At 37.1% G+C, this 27,164-nt stretch overlaps 1 protein-coding gene across 1 annotated transcript; it reads right to left on the reverse strand.

Moving 5' to 3' along the window:
• Window positions 1-5,633: 5,633 nt before the first annotated feature.
• Window positions 5,634-7,272, reverse strand: PPDPFL (pancreatic progenitor cell differentiation and proliferation factor like; the record flags this gene model as incomplete). The annotated part of the gene is made up of 4 exons (XM_084281662.1): window positions 5,634-5,646; window positions 6,036-6,135; window positions 6,224-6,313; window positions 7,218-7,272. 4 exons carry the CDS (start codon window positions 7,270-7,272, stop codon window positions 5,634-5,636), a joined length of 258 nt encoding a protein of 85 aa, XP_084137788.1.
• Window positions 7,273-27,164: the final 19,892 nt, after the last annotated feature.

Raw genomic sequence — 27,164 nt, forward strand, 5'->3', positions numbered from 1 at the left:
CCTGTTTGGGAGCTAAAATAAATGCTGTGAGAGTGAGGAAGCTAAATATATAGAGGATGTAGTATTTGATTGATATTGAAATAGTCCTGTTCTAGCTGAAAAATGTTTGGGCCAATAAATTGTACTCATGGCACGCATTCCTTTAAAATACATAATAAAAGCTGCGGATGCTTTAATGTCCAAGAAGAAGCGAAAAGACAACCATATTCAGAATTAGCTATAAAGGCTTATGTAATATAATACCTAGCAGCTGACGTCTTTCGAGATTAATGTCAAATGCTATGTTGCAAAATGCAGAATAAAACTCAGCCCTTAGATGGGAAAGTTGAGGTCTGTACAAATTTAACTTGGAACTCTCAAGCAGAGCTGCTTGGTCGGTGGAGCACTGCAGTAATGCAGCGTGGGTGTTTAGAAAGCACTCACATCGTGGAGCTGCCCCCTCCAGATAACAATCCTGTTGCATTCACAGCAAGTTAGCAGATACAGAGAGAACAAATACTCTCTAAATACATTAACCAATACTGACAGAAGATTAATGAAGGACAATAATTATGACAGCCAGGAAAAATAAGGACGGAAAGTAACAATCTGTTTTCTTAATGCATTTCAGCCTGTCATTCTTTTTCAATGAAGACAGAAATACAAAACAACTAATGCTTCACTTATGAAAAATTTGTTTCTGGAAAGCACAAAAAGAGAACAATTGTTTGTTTGTTTTAAAACTGATTGCATTTTTTGCAGGTGATATTTTATTGTGACAATAAGAAGGAATTACCACATACCATGTATGTTTGCGTTGCCTTTTACACTCAAGACTTCACTTGATCTGCTACTCTCATGAGGAGATACTCTAGCTCCCAAAACATTCTGTTGGTGTGATTCAATAGTAATTCTAGACTTCACCTGAATTTAAACATACAGTGGGGCTTAACCGGAGTCACGGCAGAATTAAATTAACCTGGTTAAAACATAACGGGAAAATACCCATTCAAAACAACTTATCACATTATGTATTTTATCCCTAGTAACATCCTTTTTATTTCTGCACTATTATGAGGCAGTAAAAGTTGCAGTTTAGAGGTTCCTGGAGAGACAGATTACATCTAAAATAGTTTCATTTAAGAACCTGTTATAGATTGCAAAATCTTCCTTAAAAATTAGCACTAATTTTGAAATGCAGATAATAATATTTATAATGTGATTTACACACACAGAGACAAATACAGAACATTTGTAATCAAAAGGTGATTGAAAATCATTTTAAAATGAAATTAAAAAAATAAAAATGAGTGCAAGTACTATTTCATACAAATAGTTTGTTCTAATGAGTAAGGCCTTTAAATATATCAAGATTTCAGATATTTAAGTCTTTTCATTAAGTTTCATTTTCAAAAGAACTGTGATGAAGCATGTGGTTAGGGTCCAAGATTTCAAACTGTCCAACATTTTTATGCTATTGCAATACCACAATATAACCTTTTTGCTTCTCATTTAGTTTTCTTAGCAATGGTTTGTATGTGCTCACCTTATCTGAAACAAGTAAACTACGGAGTGGGAAACATACTCTAAAAGCTTGGCTTTTAGCTTTCACCCACAGAAGCAAAAAGCATATCTCCAGCTGCTTCCATCTATTGATCCACTCCTATTGTGTCGAAATAATTCCTGAAGTAGGTATGGCTGGGGATTAAATAAAATGATACAACCTCTTCTGAAATCACTGTCAAGGTCCTTGAAGAGGTGGTGAAATCAGCACTTTAAAACTTTCTCGTTTGTTACTTGTGTCATGCATTCATGACTAACCCCTGAATTGCTGTTCAAGCAGAAATTCAAGTTGGCAAAAATGGGAAAGATCTGGGGGTGATCAACTGTAGAATTTTTTTGCTAAGGTGTTTTACGGACTTTCCATCACTCGTTAAATCAAAGTCAGTTGTAGGTGTTTTTCACTTTTCTTGGAAAAAAAAAAAAAGCAACAGAGAGAAAATAATAATAATAATAATAATAATAATAATAATAATAATAATAATAATAATAATAATAATAATAATAATAATAAAAACTGGATAATTTCTTTTGGAAAAATTATTCAAAGTACTGATGCATTTCTCCAGGACACCCTGGCCTTAGCCTCCATGATGCCAGTGGTGAGACTGACACCCAGCCAATTCTGTCAGTCCTCTTCTGTTACGATAGATACTGAATCTCAGTGCACTCTAAAGATGACAAAACATTTTTATCTTGTACCCTGTACTGCTACTTCAGCTAAATAACTAAGGTGGGATTACAGGTTTTGCTTTATGGGTACAACTGAAAATAAATTCTCTTGAAGCCAAAGATGGCAAAGATATAAGAAGATGCAGTGCTTGACAGCTAAGAAAACAATGTTTTGAATGTACAGGCCCTTCCTCTTCCTGTTATGAGTTGATTTTATAAAAATATTCTTTTGCAATTGTGCCCCATCGTAATGACTACAGAAACTTATATATTTCTACTTTTGAGAAAAAGCCAATAGTGTGACTCTGAACATAAAATTGATTATTGTAAGTGGAAGCTGAATCTTCTCTTTTGTACAGGAAGGTGACACAAGTTTGAGAAACAGTGATTTCTTTTTCTGCAGTTTGAAGCATAGAGAAGCAGAAAAAAAGAAAAAAGAAAAAAAAAAAAAGGAAAAAAATGTTGTTTTTGTTTTTCCCTGGCTTCCTCCCATTATACTGATCTGATTCTCTTCGTTGTTAGTGATAGCCATTTTCTATTACAAAGACATATCTCCTGGTGACCACATGCAGTATATTTCACACCTGCTACTGCTTAAAATGGCATGTGACAAAGCGCACAAGAGAAATTTGACAGAGTCCCTCCATAACTGAAAAGTCAGCCAGCACACTGAACATGGTCGTGGTCAAAATTTTCATGGTCACCAGCTGTGAATGCAATAATCCAATAAATATTTTGCAAACAATATTGATCCTGGCACTGAATGAACCCTGTTTAGGTTTTCCTTTGCTGAAGAGTTGAGAAGTGACTTTAAAGGTGTGCTTTCATGAAGAAATAATATATGATTAGTTAACAAAAATAAAATAAAGGAAAATGAAGAGGGATTTGCACATATTTTACATTTCAGGAAGGTGTGATATCACAAACAGAAACAAAGCTTTAAAGTAAGTTACAAATGAATGCTAAAGTACATTGTTTATGGGAGTCTTAATCAATGCACATATTAGAAAAAAAAAATATTCCTGACAACTCAAATTGAGTTTGATTTGTGGTTCATTCTTTTATTGAAAACCTGTTTCTTAAGTGGGTTCACTTATCATTCTTGCTTCCACAGAACAGGCTATTATACAAAAATAAAATCTAATTTCTTAGAAATAGCTATAGTCCTTACAGTTAATCCTTACTCTTGTACATTCAATATATGTATTATGACAGTATGATACTTTTTTTTCAATATGCAGTATGACATATGATGCTCTCATAAAGTCTCTTTAGCTCACACGCAGGCAAGAAAATTCTTGAAAGAAAAAAGCAAATTTATATTTCTTCCAAATTCTAGCCACCTTGACATTGCAAAACAGAGTCTGTAAGTCCATCACTGTCGTATACTTGGAAGTGGTGGTGTCACAGTCCCTGGAAAGGTTGTTCAAGGAAAGGTTGGACCTGGTGCTTAAGGACACGGTTTAGTGGGTGATATTGATAGTAGGGTGATGGTTAGACCGGATGATCTTGGAGTTCTCTTCCAACCTTAATGATTTGGTGATTATTATTTACATTTTGTCCTACCTGAATTCAGATTTTATATATGTATAGTTTCTCAATCTTAAATTCTCTCTCTATATTTTTTTTCTTTCTTTCTTCTATGGCTCCAAGCATCTCCAGAAACAGCTTGAATCACCCTTCCAAAATTAACAGTCGTAGATTCCTCTTCCCTTCTTTTACAATACAAGGTTACATTAAAATGTGTCTTTTTCCTACATTATGTTTCACCCCTCTTTTTTTCAACTCACATAAAAGTTTAAAGTGGCTAAAGAAGGAATGTCACTCCTCTAAGTTTTCAGTGGAATTCTGAATTTTTCTACTTTACATGACCAAAATAACATTTAATACCAAAAACAAACAAGAAACAGTGAATAACAGTTTGTATTAGAGCCCCAAAATAAGTCACATTAAATCTTTATTAATAAAAAAAAAAATCTTTATGTAAAAAATAGTTCATTCTGTACACTTAGAGAAAGGATAAAGATGAAGCTGCACAACAAAAACAAGATAAAAAGATACAACAAGGTAATTTAAAGATTCCTGAAACTGTGTGCTTATCATTATGTTCTTTTCTGTTGTCATGTGCCAGGCATCTATTACCTGCACCAAAATTATAAGCTTCCTGAAACTGGTGCTTGATATACTTTAGATTTTTAAGCATAACCATAACAACTACTACTTTATAATGCAAAAATGTTACACTTATATTGATGTTTGCGATTGTTACTTCATCCAGTGATGGACAAAGGTCAGATAGATTTGGTGACAGTACATCAAAAGGTTGCATAGATGCACAGAAGTGACGTCATCCAGCAAAATATTTGTAATTTTCTATGACCATTGATGCATTTCAGTCATACCCAGTAGAATAAACAATCTGATGTACTGCTTTGCAGTGCTGAAGGCCAAATGAAAGTATACTACAGTACATTTCAAAGCAAGATTCATGACAAAGGTAGACTTGGTTAATAACATTATTTGAGTTGAACATACTGCCAGTTCCTAGACCTAAGAAACTAAGCTGACAGACAGCAGTGAATACTAATAGTCACTTGAGAACAAGTGGGTCTTTAAGAGGCAGGTGAGAGTAATCTAAAAGTAAAACAGAGCTGCAGGTATCAACTCTGATTACGGTTGCTCTTCTGCTTGGCAAATGTCAGTGTCCATTAGGATTACTGGTTTCTTGTATCTCTGCTATTTTATCTTTAAACATGCATAGACGTGAATGAAAGTTGTACCTGTGCATTTAAGGTTGGGATCTACACACCCAGCTGGAACAAAGAACAAACTGATTACTGTTTCTTTGTGTAATCAGGCTTTATAAAACCAAAGTTATTAGCAGGCATGCTTGTAAACTCTGCTCACCGTTAGTGCTACTGAATACATGATAAAAACATACACCTTACAGTCCAGAGTAGGACTGCTCTGTTTTTATCCTGTTTACAGCAGAGTCATTGTCTACAGAGCTGACATATTTGAGGTAAAACTTAGATACAGTATCAGCTATTGCAAAGTCATCCCATAAATATATTTCTCCTAAACCTACACTATCTTACATCGTTTTTTTCCTTTTTTCTTTTTTTCTAAGTATCCAAGTAAGTCATCAGGATATTTAATCCAGGTAACTTTCATTAGTCATCTCAAATTATAGTAACTCTGTAATGAAAAAGGTAAGTCATAGACATGTCCATTAAGCAACATTGTTTAAGCTACTGCCAAATCTTTTTTTTTTTTTTTTTTTTGAAAGTACACCTTTCCTCTCTCCTAAACGTTTTGTTGTCTTCTCGCAGTTGAACCCGGACATTCAGAAGATCCCAAGCCTCTTGGAAAAATAAGTCTGTGCATAGTATCTCAGTCGGTAATTCAGTTTGCTGTCATATTCAACTGTTGGCACTGCAGAAGTATATATACAAAAAGGTTATGCATAAGATTATCATTACTTTTTCCACAAAGGTATTTATCTGCCTATGTATTTTTGGATTCATTCATGTAATCTTTTTAACAAAGTAAAATGGAACTGCATAAGTAGGTGTGCAAGTGCTACGGGTAGATGATTTAATAAATATTGCTACAAATGACAATAATAGTCACTAGCAAAATACATAATATGAGTCCAATTATTAAAATGAAAATGTGGGAAGCTTCTGAAGCCATACCCTTGCAGTATCTTTTTTTTAAGTTATCAAAATAGCATTGTTCCCCCAGATTGTTTTAGCTGATTATGACTTGTTTAATAACACTTTTACCAAAGGGAAAACACAATGAGTAAGAACAGGACTCACCTGCTTGCAGATAGTGTTTTTCTGCCAACAGTTGGTGGAGATGGCTCACAGTGGAAAAAGCTTTTTATCCACCAACATTTATCAAGTAATTCAGGTAACCCTGGCAAAAGGGAAAAAGCTCGCACTGTTAGACACTAGCAGAATAACAAACAGAGGGACTCCAGAATACTGCAAGAAGGGAACAATACCATGAAATGCTTTGTCCTGGTCTGCAACATTCACAGGATCTGAAGAGCAGGAGGAGCTGGAAGAAACACTGGATTCTGAGTTCTGTCTTGCTGTTCACAGAAAAGAAGGACATACATTATGGAAAAAATGAATGGATTTCCATACCAATACATTTTCAGACCTGCTAGTATCTCAGAGAAAACAATGTTTGTAAAAGATAAACTTAGCTACAGGCACTTAGCTGCTGAGTATGGCTTCAATATTTTATATACCAATTTACTTTGGTTGTTTAGGTGTAAGCTTTTAACCTGAGATCAAAATGATCTCAGTCTACTTACAAAAGCATGTTGAGATCTGCTTGTACAGATTTCATGAAATCAGCAATGTATCTCATGATCATTTACACAGTATACTATAATCAGGCACAAAACAACATCTATACCTTCCATTGTGATACAATTAAAAGTACTGTATTTGTACTATAGCATTGCACCTTGTGCTACAGGGTCTTAAAAAGACCAGATGTAGTCTCACACTGGCAACTGCTTCATGTACTAAGAAACAAATCTGTGATTTGATAATGCATTCTAAATCTTCAAAACAAATATGAAATACAGCTAGAAGCCAAGATTTGTTTGCCTAATGTTTTTTCAATGTCATGTTTTACAGTAAGAAGACTGATACCATGCATTCCTAATGAGCTATTCTAAAGAGAAAAAAAAAAAAAAAAAAAAAAAAAAAAAGTAGGTGAATAACCAGAAGCAGATACTCATTAAAACTGCAGTTCCTGGATAGAGGAGGAAAAAAAAAAAAAAAAAAAAAAAAACACCTCTCCGAGCAAGTCAAAAAAAAAGACCACAGCAAAAACACCCTCTTGCCTCCAGCTCATTCAGAAATCTCCCGAAACACTTCCTAACTTTCTCCTGCGGCAACAACTCGGGTGTCTCTCAGCCCCCGGAGCATCCCCGAGACGGGGGGATCGCGGGGCAGCTCCGCACCCCCCAGAGCACTTACTGCGGTAGTACTGGTTCTTGGCCAGCAGGCAGCCGGCGGAGGGTACTGAGGCCATAGCAGCAGGGAAAACGCTTCTCTCCAGTGGAGAAGCAGCCGTCGGGAGGACCCTATATAGATGGGTCACGGCGGCGGGTGGCCCTCCCCGGGGGCGGTGGGACGGGACGGGACGGGATGGGACGGGATGGGATGGAGCCAGCTCACGCCGCAATGCTGCCCCCAACCCGTGTCCCCTCCGTGCCACCAACAGTACTGACAGTGGCACGTGCTTGGGGCACAGCCTGGGACTTCTTCCTCAGGGCACTTTTCCGTGGTGCATTAAAAAAAATAAAAATCTTCCCCTCGATAAATGCACAACCCTCTTTACATTTTTTTAAACCTTATCTCAAGGCAAATTGTCGTAAAATGTGCTGCCTCCCCTCTCACAGTCTTTAATGGTGAAAAAGTAACTTTGGCTATTTGAAGTGCTCCTGCTCCACAAGGAAGTATTTTATCACTATTTTTTTGCATAACCAGAATATGGGTGGTGTGTGATATACCATGGTACTGCAATGTATCTGACCGCCTGAGTACTGTGCCCTATCTCAGATGATAAGGACATAGTTCATAGTAGTTCCTCACATATTTCTAAGCATATAAATCGTACTGCAGGGAAACTGCTTGTAAGATAAAACTTGTACAGCAGCTGGGCCAGATGAGCCTTTTTACTGACCTGCTGCCTGAATCTTTGACAGCGTGGTGGTCTTTCCTGAGCAAAGTCTGAAGGGTCACCTTTGTCAAAACTACAAGACTGAGACATAAAACAGTTTGCAGCTGGGCTGGTACCAAGAACTTGCATGAATTAACTATTATGTTTATCTTGTTATGTAAAAAAGCACCAACAAAGTAGAAAATTCTGCAAGTGCTTTGATACCCATTTCACAGCTCTTCCTTGCCCTGTGTCTGGGCATCTGTAGTGGCAACACTGTGTCCTGACTGAGCTAGTAACATTGTCTTTTACTGTATCTGCCATTCTTTTCCAGCTTTAAGATCTTGATTTAATATACTCATAACCTTTTCAAGGTCATTACTTTAAAAAAACAACAACAACAAAACTGTTCAGGATCTAAAATGCCCATGGTTTAGGCACTGTATTTGGTAAGAATGAAGGCATAAGCGGTTCTGCAGCAATCCTCATGAATATCTACCCACATTGGAGTTACAACAAAACAATCAGGAGCTGGGGAAACACCAGCTCTGTGAAACTTTAGCTTGCTTCATGGCTGCATGCATATTATTTTAGCATATAATTTAGTGTACATGGTCATTTACCAGTTTTGTTTTGGAGTCCTGTTTCATGCATTGCACTGGAATAGAAAGTAGTAATTTGATGAAAACTTTTCCACTGTTTCTCCTACTCAGTCTGGCATTACGTCCTATCTATTGTACTCTCTTCAAGTAATGCTCTGAATACAGACCCATGTATTTTGCCAGCGTTTTTTCTGCCATGGTTATTTTGACAGAATGCTTCTAAAATACTAGTACATTTATTTTCACAGAATTACAACTAAGGCTTGCTATTATCTTAAGTTGACAAGCAGGAGTTCTGAGATTCAAAGGAGCAAAGATAAAAGAAATCACACAGCTTCCATGTCTCATTTGAGAGAGGTCTAGGACTTGATTTTTATACCTATTCAGTACTATGCCACATTTTATTTACCCACTTATAGCTGTCATTCACTTCAGATCCAGATTTAAGCATTCAGTCCCTTGATAGGAGACCAATAAAGGGGATAAGAATCAGATTGAAATCAGATTTTATCAGACTGAAAAAATAGGTTGGGGCCATGTATGATAAAGTTATTGTAAGTAAATCCCATAGTGTCAATTTCAAACTCAGGAGCAAGGTTATAATTTAGCTTTCAGGACAGCATAAAGTAGCTTTAACCCCCAGCCAGTCCTTTTCTCCCTTGGACGCCTTTGCTGCAGTCACTACTCACTTTTCATGAATGTGGAAGTCCTACTTAATGTACTCTAAGATCTCTGCAACTTCACAAGCTTCAGCTCATATCCACGTTTCATGCCAAAAGAGACAGGGCCCCCAGAAAACAAAAGGTATATAATCCCCAGTTTTATAGTAATGCATTTACAGAAGGAGTATTTTAAGTCTTTTGACTGACTAATACTGTGACCTTAAAAAACATGTTCCTTTAACATTTGTGTATGCATAATTATAAAATAAACCAAACATTGGATTATATGTCATCCCATGAATCATAGATACTTATCAAATGTATAACTTAGATCTAAAAATTAAAGTAATGTAACACATTAACTGAATGAATCTCCCACCTAATCCTGCCAGCATTACCTGATATAACCCATTTTCAGGCAGTAAAACATCTCAGTAACAACAATAAAAAACAAAAGAACTGTCTATTTTGAGCTTCACCTTGAAGCTGATCTGTTAATTATTCACTGGAAAAAGTTTATCTAATAAACATGGCTACTCTTTCAGTTCTTGGAACACATGAACAGGGTGCCTATCTTTTCTGGGACATGTTTTGGCTGTTTTCTTCTATGCATTTGTGCACCAGCTTTTTGAATTTTCCTTGTTGCTTTACCTTATGGAAGAGTAGTGTGACATTTGAAATTGTAGTGTTGCTTTGTGCCTGTATCCCTGGAATGACTGCACAGGTATTCTGTTATAAATGTTTAGACAGACGCAAACAAATTCTGTGAAAGCATCTTTCCACATGCATATGCAGAAATGTATATTTTAAACAAATGGTGGTTGACTATTCTCTTCTTCCAGGCTTCTGGAAGAGCAGATTTTGCACATCTTTAATTGTCCAGTCTCATTGCCTACCCACAAGTAACATTTCCATCAAGTTTTGTAGAGAAAGATTAAATTACTCTTATTTGAAGGAAATTGTGGTTTAATTTGATGGTATAACTTTCCACGAAAAATATGAATTTCCCTGAGCAGGTTTTTATAATAGGTGTATTAACATTTTGAGATCACATCTTTCACACATCTTTCAGTAACTCTAATTATTAACTGCCTCAACAAATTATTTTGCATACTACTTCTTGACTAAAGTTAAAAGGAGTATATAGAAAGAGGCTTTCATTAAAGAAACGAAGGAGCCCTACTATATAAAGAACCTTTGATATGCAAAAACTAGTTATTAAAACCTGTTGGGTTTGATAGCTACTTCCAAGGACCAGTGCCACCTGTTATCTTTTCCTTCATTTGTTTTACTCTTCAAATATTCCTCAAGTTAGACTGCTCTGCTTGAATGTGGGGCTAATCTATCAAGATTAACCAAGAAGATTTGAGGAACTGATGAAGAATTAAGTGGCAGTGTGCAAGGCAACAGGGGAATGAAATATTCTGTCATATGTATCCTACAAAAGACACACAGAGACATAGAGCTGCCGGGGAGATCCTGAGCACTCTGACTCTGGAAGAGACTGCAAAAGCAAAAACCGCTGCAGTGGGTGGCACCACTGCAATTCATCAGCTCTCTAGTAATGACAATTCCTGGTCATGAAGTAGTTGTTCATGGCAGTTCTGGCACTTATTGTTATTGATAATTAATTAATAATAATAGTCCCTAATTTTCTAATCCTTACTACAAATGTGAAGGGAATACTCCAAAACCAAACCAAACAAACAAACAAACGAACAAAACAGTTAGTCAAAAGAAAATTAGTTATTTTTGTGATATGTCCAGCCATTTATTCTCTTTCTGTCAAATACTGGAATTCTTGTCTTATGATTTGTTCTTCCCCAGAGGAAACAATAACAATCTCCTTGTAAGTTTTTAGACATCAGATGAGATGACACTGAAAGCAAAGGGTAAATACTGAAGGTTGGACTGCAGGCAGCACATCTCTTAATAATGCACATTGAAATGTCAACAAAAGTAGGGAAAACACATATTTTTGAGCTGTAAACTGCACTGTCAAAATTCTATACATTGCTGAACTGTTGGTACAACTTAGTGTGCTTACAGATAAGTACATCAAGTTTGCAAAAGTAATTGTTACAAGTTTCTCTTCATTCAGTCATATGTCTGAAGGAATACTATACTGAAGAAAAAAAAAAAAAAAAAAAAAAGTGTGTCATTTGAGCTCTATTTTAGCATTAATTGAAAGACAGTTTCAATCCAGATACAACAAGCTGCACAAGCTTGATTAAATTCTTCCAGACAGCTATATCATTTACACCATTTTAAGGCAGCATATAAATACTTGGATTTTTTATTATTTTCATCTCTCAAGTATTCCAAAGAAGAAAACCTAAGGTTCCAGCATGACCACATATGGGACTTATAAATAGTATTCTCATGAAACAGAATATGCAATTGAATGAAATATAATAGAAAGAAGTCAAGTTGAATAATATGCATATTAATATACCCCTTCAATATGTCCAAAAGGGCGTGGGAGTGGGTTAGTATCTTTGTCTGTTTTGGATCATATAAGCATTTTATTGTGTTGCATCTACTTTTTTTTCTGATTTCTATAAGCAGTACTGAACATCTAATTTAACTAAAGTCACTTTAGTTCCTATGGTTTCATACTTTTTTCCTTTGATAGACATGCAGCAGTGCAACATGAAACATGTTTTCAACAGAAGATGTAGAAAAATAATGTTAGAAGGCATACTGTCATTGATTAAGAAAAAAAAAAAAAAAAAAGGAAAAGAAGCGTGAAAATATAATCAGGAGAGTCCTACAAACTTTGGAATTCAGACATTATATCTAATGCATTTCTTATAAATACAAATGTAAATTTCAGATATACTACAGATCTATGCTGAAGACTTTTCCTTGCAGCTGTTGGAGTGTCCTGGACTTACAGTTGTGTCTGTGTAGACATGATGTATTGCCATATTTCTGATTTTGCACTTGAGTCCCATGCCATTGACTGTCTCCAAAGCATAGATTTTGAAGCTCACACAGTCTCTGCTCTGATTTATTCCTGTACCTACCCTCTTTCTGTCCTTGCAAGTAGCATGGACTCAGCCTCGCCACATCAGACTCAACCTGACACCTCCACTGCTCTGCAAAAACGTCTTAGAAGGCTTAGAAGGTACTTATAGCCTAACATGTACCACAGTATACAAACAGCACTGAGATATGACACTCTTGGCATCCCCATTTCTTGGCTACTTGCTCTGTCATCAGGCCAGATGCTCAGAATGGAGCAGCATGAGGTGCAAAAGGAATCAAGGAGCTTGTGAACATGAAGCATACATTCATAATTTTGCAGCTGAAAAATTTCCCATTCACCAAGGAACAGAGCTGGCCCAGGCCAGCATCCACCACTCCACAGAACTGTTTCAAATTTGACAAGTCAAAGATAATATACTTGTATGTTTGGATTAGAGCAGACTGTCAGGACAGGCAAAGTCATGAGCCTGTAGGAGCCCCACACAGTGAGGTGATTACGTCCTGTGGTCAGATGATCTGTGGCACTTTCGATGGAGATAGTAAGCTCCTCTGTCCCTGACTTATCTCCAGAACCCCTCTGCTAATGTCCTACTGAGTTCTGCGGGGGTGGTTACAAGGCTGGAGGAAAGTCCTCCTGACAGGTCACATCAGAATAACCTACAGCTCAGCCCATACAACAGTCCTGACAGTGTTGAAGGCCATTTCTCAAATTAAGCTTCTGGGAAGCTTAAACAGGTAAGCTGCTGCAGGAACTCATTCTGCTAGAGTGAATGGTTACTCATGAGATAGGGAATGTGGTAGGGTGGGTTCACAGTTTCAGGAAGATAAGATAGTGATAATGTGTTGTCATGATGAAGTGATCTATTCCATTAATCTCCACTTTACTTCCACTTTGGTCCTCTTTTAAAACAGGCTATATGATGTCTGCCAGATATGAGTCACTTGGAATTTAGTTAGAAGGAAGCTTTGCATGAGGCAGGAAATTATAAGTAGTTCTGCATGTGGACAATCTGCAAGGATTCGTGTCCCAAAAGCACATCTCAGCAATATCATATAGCACATCTTCTCTGGGCAACCTGTTCCATTAATATCTTCTATAATATCTATTATCTGCTCCATTATAATAAACACATCCAGCATGTCATCGAATATCTCAGATGCCTGCTCCATCCAGGGACACCTGAAGTAGCATAAAAGTCTTAATTCACTCACAAATCAGATCAGTCTGCAGAGAGGCATCGTGGAGGAACACCAGCAGTGTTATATTTCTCACGCAACAGCAACAGGCTGGATCCTCAGTTCTTTATACTTATTGTTTCTTCTTCCACACTTTAACCAGTTGGCCTCAGAAGTGGAAATACCATTATGGCTGACCTGGGACTCAGCCATTTTTTCTAGATTCCCACACACTTTAAGTTTGTCTGTACCAGTAATTAAATACGATTGGGACCATTCTCTGGCCCTGAAGACAATTGGTGTGGAAAAGCCCATATCCATAATGTTTTATACTGCAAAACAAGTTAAGTATGCTCAAAACTGTCTGTGAAAAATTGTCTGTTGCTTGTGATAAACCCCAAGCTGCCTGGGATTTTTTGGAGAGAAAGCCTGGGAAAACCACAAACCATCCCAGCACCTTTCTAACTATTCCATAGCATAGACAATCAGCTTCTGACAAAGTTTCTGGCAAAGCAGTTTCCTGACAAAGCTCCTCAGTGTTAACTTATGGTTTAGCTAAAATGATACAACCTCACTGATGCCCAGTGTAAGAGGTCCAGAGCCAAATAGGTTTACAAGAAAAGTGGGTCTTTTGCACTTTCCTCCAAAGCTGCCTGTACAACCCCATTTTCAAGTCTCCCAGCACAGGAAGAGATGGTGCATAGTCCCATTCAGCAAGTATGTGGTGGTCGTGGGGGAGTGTTCTTCCTGAAGTATCCCGCATGACAGCAGTGAAGAAGGTAGAGAATAGTCACTGCCAATCCCTGCCTCTATGACAAATTAAGACCTCCCTAAGATCAAAAAAAGTGAAAAGAACAAAACAAGTAGCTTATTCAGGAGCCTCTGTAACTCTGGTTTTGTTTGTGAGCTTCTTTAGTTCTAGTCTCAGACCTGCTAGAAACCATTGCTGAGCCTCTAGATGTGACATACTGACACTGCACTTCAAGTTGCCTCCATGAAAACTCAAAGGGAGCCAAGCTGAGTCTCAGGGTAAGAGATACCCAGCATTCCAGCAGAAATTGATGCCAACCACCATCACACCTCACTAGTAATGAAGGCATAGTCGACAGCTTTTGCTGAAGCCGAGGAAAGATGATAAAAGCCTTTCTCAGGTCCCTTTGCTTATGCATCCAAATGTTTATGCCTGAGAACGCTTTTTGACATGGTTTGTGTGATATTTGCTAGTTCATGTTGTGTTTGGCTATGTACTTGGTTCTTATCTGCATGGTGTTTTTTGTTTTCCTATCCTGTTTTGCTTGGTTTTGGTCTTTGACCTACTTTTCCCTTCTCCTCTTTGAATAAACATGTTTGAACTGTTAAAGGCATGTTGACCTCTCTCATTTCTGTGAGTAATTCTGGGGCCCCTGAGTCTTCATCTCCTTGTACGACCAGCTGCTGCAAGGCAGCACAGCCAGTTCCTGGGGAGTTCAGGGTCCAGAAGACAGCATAGAGAGTAGAGACAGGAGTTCCAAAAGGATAAGAAAGACTTTCAGAAAAGGAAAAAACAACACGTTGCCAGGTAGACAGTGTGTTTCTGAACTGGGAGCTTGCTTTGACAGTTTATAGAAGTATCCTGTTCAGGCGAGCCAGACCCCAGGGTCTAAAGGTGACAGCCTGTGGTTAGGCTGGAGGGAGAATGATACTCTTTCTGATCAAGGCAGGAATGATTTTTTATTCCTCCCTTATTAAATGTGCTAGTGGGAGAAGAAGCAATTTATCCTCCAGTCTTGGTTTACCTAGTGCTTTTGTAGTGTTTACTGACATTGATTTATATCAAATGACACGACGATGTCTAATGACATTTCATTATATAAAATATTATGTAAAATCACAGAAATGGGTGCTTAGACTGATGTGCTACCGGCCGAAGATATCTCCTGAAGGTACCTGGGAGGCTGACCATACTCTGTTCAAGCTATAGGTTCCTCTCCTCAGTGACTGTACTCTGTACTTATGGAAGAGAAAACTCTGCATATAGCTGCTTGACTCTCTCCTTGACCATCACTCAGTTCTTATAGTTTAAAATATTCTCAACCTTGCATCAGTTCCTTTCATTTCTCCCTGACAAATGAGAAGTGATGTCTATGTGGAGGTTAGCAATTTCAGAAACACATGTATACATGTAATATAATTTTACTGCTCAGGTTCAGAGTAGATTTTCTTAACCAATAAGGAAAACCAAAAGTTAGACAGGGGTCTACAAAATTCAATCAGTAGCGTAGTCAAAGCATAACACAGCTAAATTAAATTTTCATGTTTACTCTCTTTTGATCAGTTTTATGTACTTCTTATCACAAGATCTTGTACAAAGGGGTGAATTTAGACACTAATTTACCAGTGAGATGAATGATATGAATTTTATCGTTTATATTCATACCTCTGAAATACAATAGCTGTAAAATGGCCTTGCAAGCATTAGTCTCATCTAAAAGGAGTCCGGTCAGACAAAAAGTACACTGCCCATTTCCCTTGCCCTGTTTAAGTGGAATCTTTCCTTTCATTTCACTTGTGATATGGTTAAATTAACTGCAAGTTTCTGGAGTGAGTTCAAGTCCAACAGATCCTTTATAAATTTGGAAATGGAAAGCATTTCACACTCTGTGTGAAAATTGACTATTGGCAGAAAACTAAAATTGGCAGCAATTGAAAAGGTACACTAAATTATTATGTATGAGATCACAGATTAAGGTTAACACTGATTTGCTCCCTCTATCCCTCCTCCTGTTTTCCATCTTCTCATGTCAGTGGCAATTGAATCTATTCCATTTGAAGAATTTGCTTGTTAAAACCACTAAATTATAGAAGACCACCAAAGCCACTAATGTTCTATAGCCACCAAAATTAACATTTCAATCTTTATAGTGGAATGGACAGACAAGGTGAAACAGTCACTCTTATAAAAACAGAAACAATGTCTGATTGTTAAACACTTGAAAATATCCTGGAGGATATAATATAGGACACATGTCTGTCTTGCGGTAACATTTAGAGGATTGAAATGTAATAACTGGCTCAAAGCAATAGAATGAGCAAATGCAGTGGAAACGGTAATGAAGGACGTACAGATTTGTGTTTAGAGCACAGCGACAGTCAAACTGACCCAATGCATGAAATGCAGGTTTTTTAAAGCCTCTAAATCTTATAGACTATTCTTCCCACAGAGAAATTGAGTTACCAGTTCATGACTGAAAAGTCTTGCAATGTCATAGATCCCTCCACCTGAGACTCTCAGACAGAAAATGAAAAGATAAGTATTGAATAAACATCTAGGATGAAAAGCAGAGGCTTATTGCCTTGTGAAGGAGGATGACACAAAGAAGAACAAGATTACTGTTAAACCTATTTCAGTTTCCTGATATCATCCAATTTTAAGTGGCCTAAAATAGAATGAGTCTTCAAAGAAGACAAAAGAAATGACTAGAGGAAACTTGGAAAAATGATGACTGAAGTGACAAGCTGAACAGCTCTCATACTGTGATAAGCATGAACTCAGCCCACTGACAAAGAAAATAAGAATTCATGGATTAATCCATTCATGTGGGAAGGAAAAAAAGAAAAAGAAAAAATAAAAATAAAAATAAAAAACACAGCTACCATGACGAGAGCTAAATCAGAAGACTTCCTCAAAGCAATTACTAAGTTCTCTACACTCACTTGTTAAAAGGAATTCCAGCTCTAGTCTGAGGTAGATCATTGTTTTTTAAAGTCCACTTAAACTGTTTACCTAATCACAAAATAAGAGCAGATCACCCTCCTATGTACAGTGAAATTTCATTTTCAGTTTTTGCCTTTTTCTGGTGGTCCTCTGGAGGAATCATGGCCAAAACCAGACAGTTTCACCGGAATTGCATTTGTTGAGTATATATTAAAAATGTCTAAAGAGACACTTCTCAGCCTTCTGATTTTCAACAGGTTACATCATAGTTATAAACTAAAAAGGGAAAGATGTAATTAAATATTTTCTGTGGGAAGAGTAGGTTCATCAAAAATATGTTTTGTCAAACAAACAAACAAACAACCCAACAAAATTACAAAGGGTGGGCTAAGACTCTCCTTTTCCAAACTCTGGTTTAGTAAACAATAATTTTTGCTCTGCTTACAGTGCTACAAACTGAAAGCATGTGATCCCTCCTGTACCACAAAGAAAGCTTGATAATTAATCTGTTCTCTTCAAAGAGCCACTGTGACATATGAGTCTTGACAAATATATAGAAATCTAGATACGGCTTAGAAAATTATCTTTGCTACATGAAAGGTGTGTTGATGCTGTTGTTCTACCAGTTTATATAAAGTTGAAAATCAAACCAAAATAATAATAATAATAATAATAATAATAATAATAATAATAATAATAATAATAATAATAATAATAAAGCGATTGAAGAAGTGGTTTAAAAGTAACTAGTAACTCAGCATTCATCAACAAAATGGTAAATAATTTCAAGCTTGATATTTATCTTTTTCAGTTTCTTTTTGCACACCACCCATTTACAGTAATATTTCTATAATGCAACTATGGTGTTAACCAAACACCAGCTTTTCTGAAATCTCCCCTGTGCTTGGGGAATTATTATTTTAGAGTCTACCAAGATAAAACGTACTTTCAAATAGTTTAAAACTTTAGATATATCTGTACATCCCTATGAGGTTTTCTTCACATAGCTTCTACTAAAATTTAACACAGACCAACATGACCAAAAATGTACAATGCTGCATTGGAAACTGTGGTATTTATAATCCTGTGCAATGCACAGAAGTAACAATGCACACATCTTTTCATCCGGACCCCTTGAAGGCTTTGCTGTGGAAGTGTATCATCTGCAATATAGACATCAGGCATAACAAAATCAAGGATAACAGTAGGCCTTGGCTCTGATTTTTTACACATACACTTCATTCTTTCAGTTAGTGGAAACAAAATATTGACTCTATTTAATAACACAGTACTACTACTGTGGTTGATAATGGAATGAAAATTGTTACCTGCAGATTGCCAACTCAAGAGGAGTTATAGATTCGTTGCTGTTGATTAAAAGTTGCCATTGACAATGATAATAACGACAATGATTGAATGATTACTTGTTGCCTATAAAGTGAGTCAGTGTCATCAGTTCTTTTCTTATGAAATAGATGTTAATGTGGTAGTATAGATAAAATGCACCTGTGCAATTGTTATTAACTGGATCCATCCTTGACAGCCCAAGCAAATGACTAAAGACTAAAGAAATTAGAAGATGCTATCCTTTCATGTATGTGAGACAGGAAATTTGCATTGCCAGTGTCCGTGTTACACTTATTCTGAATATGAAAAGAAGACCAGGTGACACATTTATGTGGAAATGGAAATACATTTTTCAAACACTGCTTTTCTTTGGTACTTGCAAGTCCCATTAAAGGCTTAAAGAACTCATTATCATATACAAATGAGCCATGTAGTGTCTTGAACTACCCTGTGCTTTTAGAATTGAAGTTCTATTCAGGACAGAAGACACATGATCAAATCCTGGATTATCTATCTCTGATGAACTCTCTATATCCTCAGTAAATAAAAACTGTCAATCTGTAACAAATGATTGAGGTTCATGTCTGTGTCATTACTGATTATGGTTTGCTAGTTTTTTTTTTTAACCAATGAATATGTTCCAATTGTTTGTCTGACCAAAGAAAGGTGGGAGCAAAAGAAGCTGAGAGAAGTGCTGGATTAATTTCATATATCTGTATCAGTGCAGACACAGACAATGGAGTGTATGAGCTCGGAGAGCCTAGAAATACCTAAAACTGGATTATGCAACTCTCAAAATATTGCTTCTGCTTGATTCATCTCAATTCCCTGCAGTGAGACTTTCCTGCAGCTCAGCTCTTCTAGACCAACAAAGACAGAAGAGCTTATAATAGGCCACAAGTGTTCGTATTCTCTTTCTCACCTTGGAGCGAATGAATTGCTGTTGGCAATTGAAGGTGGTTATCACTTCCCTGGGTAAAGTAAAATCCTGAAGCCACAAATCACAGGCTGTCCTCACTTGTTACTACGACAGCTGCTGCCAACCTGAGAGGGAGAAATGCTGCCACATGGTATTTGACCAACCCACCTGAAGCTCTTTCAGGATTGCCAGAAAGCAATAGGAACAAAATTTTAAGAAGTAATTGTTAAAAATAACAGCTTTTCATTATACCTTCAGTTTTCTTATGAGCCACCTTTAGGGACAGGTAGCTATGCTTGTCTGAAGAAGGGTTCCTATTGGTGCTGGGACAAGCACAGGGTGGTAAAGTTAGGATAAGCTATCAAAATGAAGTAGTTTTGCCCCGCACTAGCTTTAGTTCTCACACATCTACTCTATGTACCATGAGCTTGGTACTTCTGGCATTTAGAAGGGCCAGTGCCTGGACAGGAATCAAGAGTATTGCTAAATACTTCTGAGGATCTGGGTACAGGTGCTTTCCAGTTTATCAAATTATTACTTCTACCTGTATAGTCTAATCCGGGAGGCCCAAGGACACCAAAACACTGAGGTTAAAGATTATTTTTTTTTTATAAATATTGATGAAAGGATTCATTCTAAAAATATATATATACTTTTTATTTTAACTACTAAAACCTGTAGCTATATAATCCAGTGCTGTTTTCTAATTAGCTCATTAAAGAAAATATTGATGAATAAGAGCAATTCAAATTCAGTTGTTTAAATTTTTGAGCAGGTTCTTTGACGCATAATTTGTAATATGCAGAATTTCAGGCAAATGTACACAAGATGGTTGTGCATCAATCACGAGCACGTACAGCAGGGTTGGTTAGTCAGAGATAATTAAAAACCAGCTAGTAAGAGTGGGTTCTACATTCAGACACTCAACTTTATGCACATGATTACTATGATTTTGTCTGTATATCATGGATAGTTTTACGTTTTTTGCTTCATCTGAAAGTGGAGTACGTGTAATAGAGACATAAAGTATCATCCAAACCAAACAGTATTTCTGAATATGAAAGCAGTGATTCAGATACAGTTCATTGACCTCATTCATTTTAATTATAACAATCAAAAAATTATATGCCTTTTTTTTACAGTATAATGACTCATTTAATTTGCCAGAGGTACAAAAAATGAGCAAAAGTAAGACCAGAAAATGTTAATGCAGAAATTTGCAATTTTCTTACAAAGTATGATTGCAAAATATTGTTCTAATACTCATTTGTAACAAAGTGTTAGTTATTTTATGGTTCTGAAATTGATAGGAACTTTGATAGTTCTGAAATGAAGAGTCTTTCATCATTTTAAAGCACAACTTCCTTTCCCTTAAATCATTTAGTTAGGGCTTCTCCCTAGAGTTGTTAAAACTCAAGCTTTCAGTCTCTGTCAAACATTTCATAGTTAAGTAAACTTAGAAAATATGAGCTAATGGTGTAATTTCATCCTGCCACACCTCACTGGAGGCTGAAGGATGACAGACACTTGAGCTTAAAAACAAAAGACAGCACTGTTGCAGGTCCTCACGAGGACCAACAGGGTGGCATCAGCAGCACCTCTGAAGCACAGCAGGGTCTATGAAGCAGCTGCACTCCCACAGAGTGACTCCTCTCCATGTGGCTTCCCCGCTGTACTATTCCAGGTACTAAATGAAGTCTGGCTCACCCTGTTCTCTGCACTAGCAGCTGGCTCAGCTTGGAAAGAAGCCTCTCTTGGCTGCCTTAGGGCTTCAAATTCCACCTTCTGCAAATTTGCAGCATCTTGCCAAAGGATCATTAGAGTCATTTTTGTCACTTTGGGCTTGTTGAAGAAAAAAGGCACAATCTTAACACCTACCTAAAAATTCTTACATTTTTCACAAAAGATCTCAAAGTAAGTATTCAAGCCATGAGAAGTCTGTAATAAAGCTTGGAAATGCATCATTATCACTGGCGTTTTATATATACATACATCTGAATCATGTGGAAATCTTGCACATAGCTGTTTGTTTGTTCACCTGTTTCTTCAATGGAACTGCAGTCATGCAAGCAGGCAAACAGAATAAGGCCATGTCTACACTGTTCCCACGACTACTACAAGACTCTAGACTGCTTTGCTTTATTTGTGTCTGCACCAAAACACTTGCAGTTCCCTCAGTTTGCCACAGGTACATTTCTGCTTTATTGAGGATGAAGTTCTCAAGTCTGTGTCTAGACTCACACAAGCTCTTATATTAACCTGGAAAGACTTCCCTTGCTCCTCCACAGTCTGTGGAACTTGAAGGACTGCTGCCTGCTACCTTCTTACAGCATCTGGACTAATCTCAATGCATTACAACATGCTACAACTTGTGCAATTGACAAAGGTCAACCGAGGCAGCAAAAAACTCCAGGTAGATCCAGACTCAAGGATAGCAAAAGCCATCATCCTGGATGACTGCTGGAAGCCAATTGGCTACTGGATCACCTAGGTCTCTTCAAATGTTGTACCAGCACCAGCTGAATCTCTGTTGTCTTCTGATACACTAAGAGCATGGCAGATGCAACCATCAAGTTCAGTTGTGCCAGGTCTTAATAGTTCTGGGCATGCATCACAAGACCCTCCCAGTGACTTACATTTATGTATTTCTAGTTTCTGAATGCAAAAGATTAACTTAATGGGCCAATCCCAGAAACTGCTCCATGCTGGAGATGCATTACATCTCTTTCTGTGTCCTTTTTTCCAGCCTAGAAATGTATGGGCATTTCTTCGTGGAAGCTGTTCCTGCCAGACTCCTACAGATCCATGGCACAACAGTCTGGTGTTAGTAAATCTGTTGTGGCTGTGGCTGTAATGAAAGTCAGCAGGCCACCACCATCTGCTCCCTTCCTGTCTGGTGAAAATCTACACTATTTTGGACATCTTTGCTTTGTTCAAGTGGAACAGCATGCTCAACTGTACTGGGATGTCAAGATGACATATTTCCCTAGCTATTGCTCCTTGGCCAAGGCCAGTGCTTAATACAATCAAATGAACGGCTAGTCCATCATATTCCACAGTTGAGAACCCACAGGCAATTCATGTACACAAGAGTGAGCCATGAGCACATCTACTGCAGGTTTCAAAATTATTGCACTTTCTTCTCAAAAAGAGAGAAAACACACATCCCAGTAAAATTGATATCCATGACATGTAGATGCTCAGCCACAAGGTGCAGATGATGCATATCTTCTTCTGCTGTCTCTATGCAACTCTGTCTGCATGACTCCAGTGACCATGGGAATCCAGCTACATACCTAAATCTGAATGGCAACTGAGGTGCTGGGGAGCCTGATAAGCCCTTTCTATGAAACGCCCTTTCTATGAAATCAGCTCAATGCTGATCTGGAAAATACTGTCTCATTCACTGTGATTTAATGAATGTTCCAGAGTTTGTGCAATTAGGGTAGAGATCTCTTTTCTAGCCTAAGTGGCTGCAGAAGTAGAAATATTTAGCTAGTTCTGTTGCAGATCCTCAGCACATACATGCATGTTCATCCTACCTTCATTGTGCAGCCTATTCCAGGAGCATTATTTTATTAATCTGTAACTCAATTGGCCTTTCTTGTTAGTAGTCTTTAACCACATTTCTAATTCAGGAGCCCTAGGCATTTTAAGTGGGGAAGGTCCAGGTGGTGAGTTATTCAGATTTTCTGTAGGACTGCCTCCAGAGCTTTCTCCTCCAGTGGGTGCATTCAGTTCACCGTAAGGAGCATTTCACAGACTGTGCAACATGGAAAATTAGATTTTGTCCTCTCAAGTGCTGGAAGTAGAATTGTGTAAATACAAGCAGATGTCTGCCCAGTGGTGTAGAGCTCTTCCTGTTGTGAAGCTCAGTGCTCATAATATTGCTGTGATTCAAAGAGAATGAACCAGAAGTCCTTCAGATTAGTGGCTGAGAAGCTGTTGTTTTTCAAGGGCCCCTCTCATTGTGCAAGGTCACAGGCCTCTGAGCTGTACCAGCTTACAAAGAGACTGTCCTCCATGCAGGGAGGTAATATCCTTCCCATTTTAATCTCACCTCAGTGCTTAACATGTCCACTTTGGTGATGTCTTTTGATGTCTTTTATTTGCAACTTGTACATTTTGCAAAACAAAGAAAAATGTAAAGTGCAATACTCAGTACAATAAATTACTTTCTTAAGGTGTGATTTTCATATATTTTTCAGGCTTCCTGAATTTCTGCATTACAATTACCTTGATCCCCCATCTGGTGACTAGATTTTCTGCTCAAACATTCTTCACACTCTCCAACAAATGCTTGGAGAAGAATTAAAATTCCACAGATTTTGAGTGTGAGTTTCAAATTGTTTTTTTTATGGATTTTGTTTGCACAGGCACTATGCATAGCTCTGGGGAATCTTTCAAATTTGCTAGTAATGCTTTCAAATTTAAAGATCAACAAAAAGTTTCATAAGATCTTACTTTGAATCCAAACCCACAAATCAACGAGGAAATCATAGTTTAAAGATGAGTGTTACATACTCTGTTCTCTTTCTTTTTCTTGTTTCTCAGTTCTGAATGCAAAAAGGCAGGTGCACTTATTTCTGTACACTCTATTTAATTTCATGGCCAAATCTTCAACTGTAATGGGACAATAACATTTTTTCAAGTTTTTTTTTTTTTTTTTTTTTTTTTTTTAATACAGCTTGACAGGTTTGACTATGAAAGTAGTAGTTCATTATTTTATATTTATGAATCAAGTTGAAATTCTACTTTCATAGTTGAAATATCCTGTCCTAACCTGATCTATTGTTGTACTCTTATTTCCTGCCCCTGTTATCTGACTGCTGCTGGAAATTTTACCCATAGGTGCTGGTGTGTTGCTTTTAAATATAATCATGTATTGTTGACTGTTCTCTCAGTTGATTTATTTTGGGTGATAAATGGACATCTTGAGGCAGTCATCAGACTTTAATTTGACTGAACAGATCATATCTGAAAATGACAATTTTCCTAGAGTGCTCTTGGAGAGAAGCAGTAACTTCACATTTAGCTATACATTTTTGGCTGTTTATTGGTTCTTTATAATATGCACTGCAACACTTCTATTATTTATGGCACTGTTCACATATATTACTATCAATGCTTCATAAGCTACCAGTAACAGGTAAAAATATATTTACCCACAGTGCTTATGATACTGGGGAAACATAGAAATGCAACACTACTATCTGTGCACCTCAAGCAATATACATGTAATAAATTGCTTTATATACTATTAAAACTAAAAACTTCTTTATGAGTTCTTTTCTTCTACCATTTTTTCCATGTAAGACTCAAGACTAAGACTTTGAGAGCCTCAAATTTGAGAAGCTTCTTATTTTGCTTTGCATGGCTTTTCAACATAGTTTCATACAGGTCTTGTTCTGCTGTTACCTTGATGTAAGTACTGTTGACAAAGGACTCTCTTCTGATCTTTAAGACTGGAAATGTTCTACCTCTTTCCTTTCCTCTCCACTCTGCTTAGTCTTTATTTTCCCTTGCCCTTCTTTTACTTCATGCAATCCATCCTGGTTGGGTTGAAGCCTTTCTGTTCTGTTTCTGAATTCATAAATTCATTAGGTTTAAGGACCAGTAAATAAACACTTCCACACTCCTATACAATAAAGGCCACAGGCTATTGGCCCCTGCTGAGCCAAATAACTCTCATGTGGCTGAAAAATATCTTTTAGGAAGCACTTCATTTGGTTTCTCTCTGAAGACAGCAAAACAGGGACCTATATGATTTCTGTCTACCTCCCTACATTTTCACATATTCTCAATTTTCTCTTATAAAGAATGTCATCCAAAATGATACATTTTCTTACTTTTGCCTACTGTTAATTGTTACTTATATAACCTTTCTGGCAAAGGTTATATACGAGAATATATACTGGATCTCCAAAGCCTTTCTTATTGTAGCAATCTCATCAACTACAGCAGCAGCTGAATCTACTTACTTTAAAAATGCAAAGTTTTCTGGCAAGATGACATGACAGAGTAAGCATGGTCAACTTTAATAAAATAATAATAATAATAATAATAATAATAATAATAATAATAATAATAATAATAATAATAATAATATACATTTCAAAGGACCAGAACATTTTTGCTGATTTCAAGGAAACACCACAAGAGTGTTCTTCCCTCTACTGTAAGTCTGCTAGTGCTGTAACATCTTTACACTCTGGGGAACAAGAGAATGCATCATCTACTCGTCACATAGGACTCCAAGGGGACAGAAAGGAGCCCACATTGTGCATTTATTCTCTAGTTCTAACACTCGGCACAGCAAGGCATCTTTTGTGCTGTTTGATTCTTCTTGGAAAGGATATGTGTGAACTGAGACAATGTTTCTGTGTAATCCCTCTGTATTGCTGAAACTCCAAGTTAGCCTCTAGATGTGAAGTCTGAAACTTGTACCATCTTTATGAAGGTTTTGAGCCCTAAAAAACAGAGCCTTTGAAATTTGACCTACCCAGTACACTTTCTAGTACTGTGACTTAAAAAGCAAGATTTTGCTGTAATCCTCAAAAGTCAAAATTCTGTGCTACATGTTTTCTTTAGTAGCTTATGCTTCACATAGACTTCTGTTCAACTACTTATGTACCATTTTTTGGTAAACACACTTATTATTGTTACAGACCATGGAAAACCTCCTAGTATTTTCTAGAAAATTCAAGCGAAAATATGTTCTTACAGTAAATATTTTTTTGAGTTTTCCTGTGTGACACCACACTCTGAAGAAAGCCTTGGAATTGAGTGTCCCCTCTCAAAATCCATAATCATTTACATCCACTAAATTAGTTTAAAAGTATATAAAGGTTATTACCAAAAAAAAAAAAAAAAAAAAAAAAGTATGACCTGTCACCACAAGTAGGTAGATCTTCAAGGAAAGACATCTGTGGCCATATCCTGCTTTGAAACAATCATGAGGTGCTGTTGGGTAATAATTTTCGCTACTCATGCTTATAAGTCAGAAAAACAAAGTAAAAAGGATAATAACAACCAAGTACTGTATCCAGGATGAGCCTCTTTAAGTAAGTAACCTTCAAAAATACATGTGGAACAATATATCTGTCAAAAGCCTGTTAAAGTATTTCATGGAAGTCTTGTAATATTCTACCTCTTTTGTGAAATTTGGCCTCTATTTCATATTTGCTCAGATTCTCACTGCCATCCCTTCTGCAGTTGCCGTATGTTAGATGGAGTGACTGAAAAGCATATGATGTAGTTATGACAAAATCTGGAAGACAGACTACCCATCTAGTTGGATATGTCAAAAGATCCCTCTGCTAACTTCTTATAACATATTCTTACAAAGCTGCCTCATGTAAGGTAGGCCTAATTAGCCATTTCAGATCGCCTATAGCTTCTTGTGGAAAACGCTTGTAATTTATGTGGAGCAAAAACTCATTCTGGTTCTCTTGTTAGCAGTCTCTATTAGGACTGCTGTTGTCAGTCACTGGCAGTAACTCAGTCAGGAGGGGACTGACCTAGTAAGAAAATTCCAGAATATCACTCCAGCTTCCAAAAATGTGTTCAAAACAACATCATGTACTTTTCAGCTGTAACCTCTCCTGCCTCTCAGTGTCAAGAAAGAGAGATAGAGAGGGTTGTTGGAAGAACCAGAGCAAACATGCACCAGAGCTCCTGATAGCTCAGCATGCCAAGTTACATACTGTGCTGGTAAAAGTCCACTGATATTCTGAGAAACAGGAAACAACACTAACTGTATTTTGAAAAAAAAGTCTGTTCTTTGGAGGTAAACTAAAATTGACTCTCTGCCCAGCCTTCTGTGAACAATCTATACTTAGTACTCTTTAAGGAAATCTTGGCTTGACTTA

Source organism: Netta rufina (assembly GCF_964035555.1).
Source record: "Netta rufina genome assembly, chromosome: 2".
In the NCBI taxonomy this organism is placed as follows: domain Eukaryota; kingdom Metazoa; phylum Chordata; class Aves; order Anseriformes; family Anatidae; genus Netta; species Netta rufina.